The 12,410-nt window shown below is 33.5% G+C and overlaps 1 protein-coding gene across 1 annotated transcript in view; it reads left to right on the top strand.

Moving 5' to 3' along the window:
• Positions 1 to 11,774, top strand: part of ADAMTS20 (ADAM metallopeptidase with thrombospondin type 1 motif 20) — a 201,467-nt gene extending 189,693 nt beyond the window's left edge. Inside the window, exons 38-39 of the mRNA XM_055249241.2 lie at positions 8,882 to 8,986; positions 11,192 to 11,774. Coding sequence (XP_055105216.1) covers positions 8,882 to 8,986; positions 11,192 to 11,281 — 195 coding nt within the window. The 3' untranslated portion in view covers positions 11,282 to 11,774. The remainder of the gene's footprint in view (positions 1 to 8,881; positions 8,987 to 11,191) is intronic.
• The last annotated feature ends 636 nt before the right edge of the window (positions 11,775 to 12,410 follow it).

Below are 12,410 nucleotides of genomic sequence, written 5' to 3'. Positions count from 1 at the left end.
TTGTATATTCATAGAGTTTGTTATGTAAACCTCATTTAGTATTTCTGGTTCTCTTTATTTCTTCCCGTGGATTTGACTTATCGTCTTGTGTCATTTCCTAACTCTAAAACAGCTTTGCTTCCACCTGTCTTATTTGTGCCATTATTGTCAAATATATTACATGTCTATATATTACAGGTCAATAATTATATACACCTTGGTTTATGTGATTGCTTTTAAATCAGTTAAAATAAGAAAAGTGAAGACATATGCAATTATAGCATATTTTATAATTATCTATATAATTAACTTTATCAGTACTCTTGATTGTTTTATGTTGATTTGTATTAATGTCTGATGTTACTTGATTTCAGCCTGAAGAACTTCCTTTAGTATGTCTTGTAAAGTAGATCTGATAGCAAGAATTCCTCTTAGTTTTGTTTATCTAGGAGTGTCTTTATTTTGCCTTTCGTTTTGAATGATAGATTTGCTTATTAAAAATTATTGATGTAAAGTTTTTATTTTCAGCACTTTGAATATGTCATCACACTGCTGTCTGACTTCTAAGTAGATAATAGATGTCAGCTGTTTATCTTATTGGGTTCCATGGATGTGGTCATTTTTCTCTTGGTGTTTTTGGGGAGTTTCTCTTTGCATTTGTCTTTCAGTGTCTTTACTGTGTCATATTTGATGTGCCTTTTTTTGTGTCTACTTGGCTTGGAGTCCACTAAGCTTCTTGGATGGGTAAATTAATATGTTTCACTGATTTTGGAAAGTTTTCAGTCATTATTTTAATATGTTTCACTGATTTTGGAAAAATTTCAGTCATTATTTCTTCAAATATATTCTCTGCTCTTTTTAATTCTTCTCTCCTTTTGGTGCTTCTATTATGCATATGTTGGTGCACCTAATGGTGTGCGTTCATTGCTCTGAGGCCCTGTTCATTTTTCTTCTTCTTTTTTCCTCTCTGTTCTTCAGATTGCATCATTAACATCCCTTTAAGTTTGCCAATTCTACTAGCTCCAGTAGACAATTTCAGCCCCCTTCGTGAATTTTTTAATCTTGATTATTGTACTTTTCATCTTCAGAGTTTTCCTTTGGCTCTTTGTAAAATATGATATCTTCATCTTTATTGTTATTCTCTATTTGATGAGACACAGTTATCATACCTCCTTTTACTTTTTTAAACATGGTTTCTTTAGTCCTTTGAACATATTTATATTAGCTGCTTTGAAGTCTTTGTCTGCTTAGTCTGACATCTGATATCTCTCAAAGGAAGTTTTTCTTGACTTTTTTCCTGTGTATGCATCATGCTTTGTATGCCTCATAAATTTTGTTGAAAACTGGACATTTTAGGTACTATATTTTAGCAACTGTGATTACTGATTTCACCCTCCCTTCTGAGGCTTCTTGTTATGGTTATTGTTTACTTCTTTGTTTGTGTATTTTTTTAATTACCTGGCTGAACTGTTTCAGTGCATTCTATTTCCCTTGTAATAGGCGGCCTTTGATGTTACTCCTCAGCAGGCACAGTCTTGGGCATGCACAGTGACCGTGATGCTCCTCTCCTTCAGGGATAACAATGGTCTTAGCTGGGCTTTCTTCAGTTCTCTTTCCCTGAAATTGTGTTGAGGTTATTCGTGGTCTGTCTCTACTGATATCATGCTTAGCTCTTAGTCTCCACTAATTGCTAGATGATTTCCCTGGTCTTTCAACAATATTTTGGGGGCATAAATAACTCCATAATCTGATCCAATTAAATAGAGGCCCCATGGCCTCAATTAGTTTTACAGTCTGTTTTTGAGATCAGGAAAGTCCCCAAGAAGAGCCTTTCTTAGCTGCCTCATTCCCTGGTTCTCTCTGTTAAACTTCAATCTTATCTACCATTTGCCTTCATTGAGCTACTGCCCTCCTCTTAACAACACACCACTAAAATCTTCTTTTCCATAGAGTACCTAAACTTGAACTTCTCCAGGTTCTATTCCAAATAAGCTCAGTCGCAATAGGAAAAGCTAGTGAATTTCCTATTTTTACAACTTGATTCTCTCCCTGGGAAGAAGCTCTGCAATACTGTGGATCTGGGGACAGGGACAGTGGTCCATTCCTCAGAGTAACACCCCTGCTCTATAAATGGAGTGCTGAGTCATGGCAGTAATCCCTGGTCTTCTTGGCTTTTGACCTTGTCAGCATGGAGTGTCTGCCTCACCAATGATTTTTTGTGGGGACATTTCAGGCCTAGTATGCTTGATCTACCATGCCTGGGATAGATTGACTGCTCTATGGGTAGGGACTGGGTAAAAGAAGGGAGCTTCAGACTCTCAGCTACTCTTGCCTATAATACAACTTCTGCAGTACAGAGTTGGGTGGGATGAGAAATGCTGGTGGCCTGCCTGTCTCAAAGAGAAACCATAGCCGTGACAGGGAGCTAGGGGGAAATGGAGTCCTGTATCCTTAACTGCATTCACCATGATTAGAATGATCATCTTGCTGAGGTGGGAGGAAAAGAGGGTGAGTCATGGTTCAGATGCCACAGGTTCTCACTGTCCTTACCTAGATTTAATAGATGTTTTTTTCTTTTGTAGCACAAATTTATTATTTAACAGTTATGGAAGTCAGAAATCCAAAATGGGTCTTACTGGGCTAAAATCAAGGAGTCAGCAGGGCTGCATTCCTTTCTGGAGGCTCTAGGAGATAATCTGTTTTCTTGCCTTTTCCAGCTTCTAGAAGTTGCCTGCATTCCCTGGCTCTTGGCCCCTTTTCATCTTTTTTTTTTTTTTTTAATTATACTTTAAGTTTTAAGGTACATGTGCACAACGTGCAGGTTTGTTACATATGTATGCATGTGCCATGTTGGTGTGTTGAAATTTGTTCTATGGTTATACGGAAAAGGGAGAAACATTTATTCAAGAAAATCTTCTTGATTTTCTTCTTGAATAAATGTCTTCTTGAAAAAGATTTTCTTGAATAAATATTTCTCCCTTTTCTGTATAACCATAGAACAAATTTCAGAGACTTTAAGTGGTGGTTATAATTATAATTTTCACCAGTCACGTTTGTTTCACTGGAGAGAGTGTCCATGGGATCCTCACATCACCATTCTAGAAGTGCTTCCTCACATGACTGTATTCTTAAAGGCAGGCAACTTTGCAGAGGAATCCTGTGTTCTCATTCAATCTTTGAGGCTGGTTAGCCCTATTTATGTCCATTCTTCTTCCCAATTCCCTATTTCACCCATATTGGTGATGAATACCTACCTCCAACGTAGTGACTCTGACCTACTACTTTCCATTCAGTTCCCTTCCAAGGACTGTCCTTTCTCTGCTGAGCCCCTCCTCTCCTGAAGTCTTGCACTGTCTCTTTTTATACCTGTTCTTAAGTCAAGGATGTGTGATCTAAAACTTTTAACATTCTAAACAGTTTTTTCCTTGATATGTGGATATCTTTTGTTGGTGACACATCCATTTCAACCCTCTTAAATGGAGATTATACATTCTACAATGGTTAACCTATCTCAAGACTGGTCAACTTTGTCCAACAATCCATCCTCCTTTTAAGCTGTGCCTTCTGGTCATATATTTGATGTAATTAGAGATAAGTAAATTGACAATGCAACCTAGTCTGCTAATACAAGGCCTAACAAATGTTGTTACTTTGGAAAGATCACCCAGTTCTGGAAATCTGGTCCTTGTCATTACGTGTTGAATTGGGAAAGGTCTGGTCAATGAGACATCAAGAAAATCACAGGAGATGCATATACAAGTAAATCATATAACTGTCAAGTGGAATTAAAATTTTATTTTATTTTATTAAAGAACTTTTCTTATAGGAAATATCAACATAAATCCAATTATTACAAATAAAATATTTCTTCATATACATGGAATTTGAATGAGATATTTGCACAATCAGGTTTTTAAATCGTATGATAGCTATTTCCGTTTCTTTCTAACTCCCTTTCTCCAATTTCTCTGTAATCCTCTTTTTTTTCCCTATAAGATCTTGAAAAAGTTATATAGCTATAAACTGCGATTACCCAGTTTATAGGTGAAGAAACAGACATTCTATGTTAACAGTCTGTCCAAGATCCTTAAGAAAGGCATAGGCAGAACCAGCAATAAAATGCTCTTCCTGCCCACTGGGGCGAGATGTCTCCCTTGCATGGTTTTCTAGGCATTTCTGAAATGCAAAGCTCCGTTTCCAAAATTAGTTGTTATTGGGCATAGACACATGCTGTCAAAAGGAGCTGTGCCCATCTATATTCAGCCTGTATTTATCTGTTTGAGGCTACTGTTACCAAAAATACAAACTGCCCAATATTTTTGGAGATGTTCTGTAATATATAAACCAGATTCTGTGTTATGTTACACAGCATTTGCATGCATACTCTCCAGATGTTTGATGTCACAGAAAGAACTTATTCTGTTGTTTGAGATTAATCAAACCCAAATCCTCTGTGTTTGCACGTGACAGGATAGTCTGGGATAGGAATGCTAAAAAGAGTATGGACACATATGGCACTCTTTAGGGAAAATAAACTCTGCCACATTGCAATATGAGACGAAGTTAAGGAGTGTGGTGTGACTTTAGAATGCATATGTCGAAAGTAAAGTAAAGTAAATGTTTTGTACTTTTTGCAAAGCCACAAAAACTTTTAAAAAACAGAAGGAATGTGGATCTCTTTAACTGGTCGGTAATTACATAAAAGTAAGAGAAATAATCATATTCGGCTAATGTCAGTGGGTCATGGCCAGCATCCAGTTTGAATGTTAAGAGTCAGTTATTAGGTATTTGGAATGTGTATTCATTGTTATCAGGGTGTAGAGTTTAATATATATCCATAAGATCTACCCTTTCGATTACATTGCTTAGATCATGTCCTTACTTTTGTTCACTTGATCTCTTGTTACTGGAAGTGGTATATCGATTTTTCCTATTATTAGGGTGTGTCTGTGTCTCCGTGCATATTTCATAGTTTTTGCTTCATAAAAGTTGTTGCTGTATGATTTGATACATAATATTTATTATGTGTTATGTCTTCTTTATGGATTATTACTTTTAGCACTTGCTTGTCATGGTTTCATGATTGGGGATTCAAATTCTCCTTTGTCTTTTATCAACATTGCTACCCCTGATCTCTTTTTATGTCTTTTTATGCTTTTATTGTCTTTTTGTGCTCATTTTAAAATTTATTTTTATTTATTTATTTATTTTTTTGAGACAGAGTCGTGCTCTGTCGCCCAGGCTGGTATGCAGTAGCACAGTCTCAGCTCACTGCAACCTCTGCCTCCCAGGTTCAAGAAATTCTCCTGCCTCAGCCTCTTGAGTGGCTAGGATTACAGGTGACTGCCACCACGCCCAGCTAATTTTTGTATTTTTAGTGGAGACAGGGTTTCTTCACCCTGTTGGCCAGGCTGGTCTTGAACTCCTGACCTCAGATGACACACCCACCTGGGCCTCCCAAAGTGCAGGGATTACAGGCATGCGCCACCGTGCCCGGCTGGTGCTATGTATTTTCAAGTCTTACTCATTTTAAAAATTGAGTTGTTTGTTTCCTTACTGTTGAGTTTTGAGAGCTTTTTATATGTTCTGGTCTTTTGTTGGATACAGCATTCTACTCCGAACCTTGTCTTTTCTTTCTTTTAAGTATCTCTCACAAAGCAGTTTTCAATTTTAATAAAGTCAAATTTTTCTTTTATGGACTATACATTTTGAATCATTTCTGAGAAATCATTAAATAAACTCAAATTACTAAGATTTTTCTCCTTTTGGAAGTTTTCTTCAAAAACTTTTTATAGTTTTTTTGCTTTATACCTAGACCTACAATTTATTTCGAATTAAATTTTGTATTAAGTCTGAGGGATTTATAGACTTAATTTTTTTGTCTGAGCCAAAAACATATAGATAGCCAACTGTTCTAACACCATGTGTTGAAAAGACAATGCTTTCTCCACTTATTTGCCTTTCTACATTTGTCAAAAGTATTGGCCATATTTATGTGGGTCTTCATTTCCTTTGATCTACATGTGTCTGTCTTCACCAACACCATATGTCTTGATTAGGATAGCTTTATGACAAGTGTTAAAGTAGTATGGGTCCTCCAGCTTCATTCTTCTTTTGTAAGCTTATTTTGACTATTTAAATCCATAGCCTTGATATATAAATTTTAGAATCAACTCTCTGTATCTACAAAGATTCTGGGTAGAAAATTTGTATTGGTATTATATTAGATCTATAGAATACATACATAATAAAATGTGTACAGTACATTTAAAAATTCTAAAACATAATTATTTAATGAGCACACATGAACCAACCAGTCAATCTAAGAAGTGGAACATTAAAACTTGCATCTATCTATATGCTTCTCCTCTATCTTATACCCATACTTACCTTTTTCTTTGATGCAGCCAGTTACTCAAGAATAAACATTCCAATTTATTGAATTCCTAGGTCTTCTGAATCATGTTACCTTCCATTTGTGATTTGGCTACTGAAATTTTACTTTGTATAGTGGCTGTTTCTTCCAAATGTCAGGAGAGTAGAAGAGGAGATAAGTTTCATACTATGTATCTACTCTCCTGACATTTCATACTACATATGCATGTATGGAGAGAGAGACAGTGAGAGAGAGAGAGAGAGAACCTCGTATGTTGAACTAATTTTTAGGTTAAAGATTAGATTTGAGGTTTAAATTTTAATCTTAAATGAAGTATTGGAATTAATTAACACATTTATTCACTTATTCATTACTTCTAAAATCCTATAGGAATGTATAAATACCTTTATATGGCACTTACAGTTCTCTCGTTGAATTACTTTTTTGGGTACATATGCTATTTCACTTAACGGATTTAGAGTGAGATCTGTCTGAACTCTCATGGTACTTGACACCATCTCTGCCAGTCAGTTCATTTTGAACAAACGAGTGAGATGTATTTTTAGCTCTGTCAACATCATACCAAATTTCAGATAATTGTTTTATCATTTTTTTTTGAGATCGTATTATGTAGTTTTTAAGTGAGGACTAAGAATAGAAGTAAAGCTCGCGAAAATTAGTCCAGAGAAATGGAACAATCAATAGTTCTAGACTCAACTAATTGTGTTAATGACCACCTAAGGCTCTTAGTAGTCAGTCAGATTCATTCCTTTTACTTCCAGTGTGTATACACTTGAATATTTTTAAGGCACATTTATCAGAGAGGTAGAGGACAAATGGAAGAATGGAACAACAGTATTAAGTTGCATGGCCCAATCCGGGCACTCAAGGAGCATCTGGTTACAAGAAATTTACATGGTAGGATACGTTTTCATTTTTTAATAACTTTATTTGGTGAAAAGCCTATCTGAGAAGGAATGTGAAATTGGAGGTGTACAGTGCAAAACCTGTATCAGGTTGATTAAGTATCAAATAGAATAATATATCCTAAGAATCAATTCTTTTTATTCAAATATTTGTAAACATAAAATACTACTTTGTCTAGCTTTAGTGTCATTTATTATCATAGGGTCTGAAGAGTTTTATATATGTATTTGTGTATTTACTTTTATAATACTACTATTTAATGTTTTTAATGCTGCACTTAATTCATCCATTTGAAAACACTTATTGAGAGCTTAGGCCCTGTTCTGGGCTCTGGGAATACAGCAATGAAGCTGACATAGAGTTCATATTCTAAATTTCATAGCCAAGTGGTGTTGTATATGATACATTTTCTTTGAAATTGATCTAAAACTAATTATTTCTGCAATGGGAAATTCTCAATTTATTGTCATTGTTTTATACAAATATTTGATCTTTATTTGTTTTTAAATGAGAAATACACCATATAAGATTGCTAAGAAATCCAAGTTAATGACTAAATTGATATCTAATTGTTTTAGCAATATTAATAATTCACATTATATGGAGTTTATTTAGCTTTTGCTTTTATGACAAGATAATATTTTCATTCATATAATATAAAATCCAGTGTTTCATCACAGACTTGCTCAAGATTCATGAGTCTTAAGCCACTGAGATATTGTGAGGTAATTAAAGAATGTCTTAATATTGTTCTGAATCTATATGCATACTGAACATTGTCAGTAGACTGAACTTGTTTGCAGTTCTACTTTTCAATGTTCAAATCTGTACTGTAAAATTATATAAATATGACACAAATGTTACCCATTTTAATAACACATTTTCTCAGTTAACATTTACAATTTAATTGTTAACAAAGATAGTTTGAAATATTTTGACATGAAAATGGTCCTGTACTTGGAAAGAATTAGATCATGAAGCTCATAGGGGACCCACACACCATAATGTGTGTAAATCATGTGGCATCACACATCTACACACCATTTCTGGTGTTTAAAATGGATGTAATTTCCAGGACAATAATATTATATTAGACCGTTTTGTGTGGTGAGTTAAGAAGTAATATTCTTACCACAAAAGGAATGGGGCAATAACAGAGATTCTGGAAAATATGTCAGATAGGTGAAACATCACAGAAGTCAGCAATGAAGGGTCAAAAATGGAAAGTGTAGAAATGTTAAAGTGCAGCAAATGTAGGTCCCCATGAACACTATTTCTGTCAGGACTTGCTAATTTCTACAGGACCATTAGTTCTAGTTGTCAAATCATAGAGTCCTAGAGTTGGGCAGAGTTACTTCTTCACAAATAACATTATATGGTATTAATTCAGTTGTCACTTGCAATCAATTGTCAAAGTCCTTAACTGGTTCATTTTCTTTACAGTAAGGTTATATCGATATTCTTTCATTTTATAAAAGACCCTTGAAAAGTATTTTGAGTCCATCCTTATATAATTCCTGTTCAGATGTTTTTAGCCAAGAGCATTCTTAAATATTTTGTAAATTCCTTCTATTTTTCTTTGTTTTGTTTACAATCCAGGGACAGTTTAGCATTAATTTGGTAGGAACTGGGATGAAGATATCCAGCACAGCAAAGTGGCTCGCTCAGGGGAGTTATACCTCTGTCAGCATACGAAGATCAGAGGTAAGTCCTGTGGGACCAAAAAGCCTGTCTGAAATACTTCTGAGCTATGAACTAGCATTAAAGGTTCTCTACCTAAAATGTAAACTTATATGAAATTGATGACTAAAGAGTTATTGCATATAATGGGTATATTACATATAATGGAGCACAACGTCAATTTATGAAATGAAAGGGGATTCATTTGTATTAATGTGCACGTGGAGGTTTTGTATACTTATGAATCCATATATGGGCTATAGATATTTGAACATAAATTGCCAAATGCCAGGATGTATAGATTTTGTCTATCTCAAGTTTGGAGCTAATGACTTGAAATACAGATGTTCAAAAAAGGTATGCTTTTAATTACTGAAGGTTTACAGGTTTTAATATTTCAAAATGAGGGTTAAATTTTTTGTTTTCTTCCCTCACTGTTTTAGTGATGGGGGTGGTGTTGGAGACACTTGTCATTTAACAAATATTCTTCACAGTTTTTTCAAGAATTAGGATTATGTACTTATGTTGTATTCATGTTTTCCTATCTTTATCTGGATAACATTGTTATTTTATCTATAAAAATATAGACTGTTATGTAATATTTATATATATATAGTTATAACTATTTTTATAGTTTGTTCATATAATTATTGTAACTATAGCACATGTTGTATTATCCAAAGTAGAATCCACTTAATTTTCTGCAGGTATGGTGTTCCAACATGTACACTTCATGAAATGCTTTCTATTACTTATGGCTATTGTGTCTTAGATCACATAGCCCTGCCCATAGTAAATCTAGATCTAGGTTATATGTGTTCTCACCTATATCGCACATAAATTAGCACCAGCAACAGCCCTTGTATACTCTAATGTTTTATGACTTTTATTTCTTATGATAAAAGTAAATTTTGTTATACTCCTATTTATATAAATATTTCTTATAAATGAAATTTAATATTCTGATAGTCATAGCCTTTAAAACATTCTATTTCTGAAGATGATAAAATTGTGCTTAACGAAGGATTTGTGTTTTTATTAACTTCTATTCTAAAGATTAATTCATTATTCATTTCATTGAGAAGTTCTATCTCAATCAAAAATGTTGCACATAACTATTTCTTGAAATCCAATGCCTGGTGTGAAACTGACTGGTAAAATCCAGATATACTTACAGAAATGCAAACATATTTTCCTTTGCCAATAAGTTTAATGAAGATTGAGTTTTTACTTCAACAGAGGGAATAGGGAATTATACAACTCTGGGATTTTACTGCCATTCCCTTCTCTGTGTACTCAGATTCTCCAGAGTTAAAATTGCTTTAGAAAGAGAAGGTAACTTCAAAAGCTTCCGGTCTCAAAACATTCTTCCATCTCAAAATGTCCCAAGAACCTACAGTTTTCTTCTCTATCTTTACTCCCTTAGATTTAAAAAAATTACCTTTTCCAGATATGATAGGAGTTCAACCTGTTTTTGTCTCATGTTCTGGAAATGTCTTCAGTCTTGACTTTTAGACCTAAAGATGTGAGGCATCTATCACGTCCTGACCAACCCACTTCAGCCTACCTCTGCCACCTGTTCCTCAGTGAACTGCTCTGCTTATGGAACAATCTCCCATTTTAGTTCTTTTCTAATTCTAATGACTGCTTTCAGCCGAGTTTTTATTTATTTATTTTCTCCATTTTACCACCTTCTATACTTTTCTCCAGAGTGTGTTTCTAATGCCTCCACGAGATGCTTGAAATAAATGGGATAGAATATGAATTATATGCCTTTAAAGTCAAGTTTGTACAATATCTTTCTTTTATTTAGTCTAAGAGATTATTATATAAAATTATGTAAATACTGGATTGCAAATTGGGAGAGGTTTTAATAAACTCACTGAAGCAAATAGATACCTAGATGAAAAATATGTGGATTGAGATTGAAATATGTGGATTGGATTTAAATCTTAATTGAGATTTAAATTGTCTAAATTATAGTAGGGTATATAATATTCAACTAACTAATAGGAATCTCAGGTTATCTAATATCCTTTAACTTTCCCATGTCCACCAATTTGAACTAATATCAAAAGGGGTATGATCTTTGACCTTAAATGCAATTGTTATAGGAAAGCTCTGCTAATGATTTTAGCCATATGATTCAAAGCATTTGCTTTTTCTGCTATTTGCATGCAGATACCAGCTTGTATAAGATTCTTCTGTATTTCTTCTTCCAATTTTCAGGATGGAACCAGAATTTTCGGCAAGTGTGGAGGGTACTGTGGAAAGTGTCTTCCTCACATGACTATTGGTCTCCCAATTCAAGTCATATGAACATTTAGAAGGGGGAAGTATGCCCTAAAGAGGAGATATTCTCTGGAACATTCAAATAACTGGTGCTCATTTCTTTATTTCTCCCTTCCTGAGATTTCCATGTCCAATATGTCTCTGCCTTTTTTTCAGGGTGCTCATCAGGGATTCAAATCACTGCTTAATAAGGTCTATAAAAGAAATTTAAGAGCTGTCTTAATTTATTTTATATCTAATCAGGATATTTTTTAAAGAACATAATAATTTATAATAGAGAATACCAGGATTGAATGAATTATACCAAGACAGTGTTGCTCTTAACATCTTGGCCTGGACCACACTTATTTTATACCTATAAACACACATGTAAATCTCTGCTCAGTTTTGTATTGTACAATGAAATGTTTATTCTACTTGCTAAAATGAAGCAAGTAAATATTAGGATAATAAACATTCAAAATTACTATAAACATTATTGAATCTTTCCGACAAATAGCAAATCAATAGTTACATTAAAAAGCACAGAGCCATTATACTTTTTACTCAAACTGTTTAGATACCTTGTTTTATTTTTCCTTTAATTTTTGCTTGTGGATTATGGTGCTTCAATTAAAAAATAGTCCTCAAAATGAGGTACGAATTGTGTATTAAAAATGTATGTTTGGGTTAAATAGTAAATAAAAAATTTTGTGGGTATAATAAAGATATGATATAATTTAATTTTTAAAATCTACCTCAAATTTGATTGTACTTATAAGAACAATACATTGTTTTTTTAATGTTTATATCCTGTTTTGCCTTTATAATTCTTTTATGTGTATATATATTCTTTAAAAATCTATTTTCTCAAAGTTATGTACTGTATTCTATTAATTAAATATGTGAGAATTCTTTTAATTTTGAAGACCTTATTTTGGTAAACATAAAAATATATTTTCATATGTAAAAGTTTTATTAGAGATGCTTAAGTTATTTTATATCAGAGGTTTCTCAAAGCCAGAACATAAGGGAGCATAAAAATTAACTATTAATTGGCAAATTCTCAGGTATTAAGAGGTTTTTTCATGCAGATAACTTAACCATGTATTATATAATAATATGCTTTTGAAAGACATGTAGACAAATAATATTTTTCTATGGAAATCTACTCTGA

The sequence above is a fragment of the Symphalangus syndactylus genome, chromosome 17, assembly GCF_028878055.3.
Source record: "Symphalangus syndactylus isolate Jambi chromosome 17, NHGRI_mSymSyn1-v2.1_pri, whole genome shotgun sequence".
Taxonomy (NCBI): domain Eukaryota; kingdom Metazoa; phylum Chordata; class Mammalia; order Primates; family Hylobatidae; genus Symphalangus; species Symphalangus syndactylus.
This window is presented reverse-complemented; position numbering and strand designations above follow the sequence as displayed.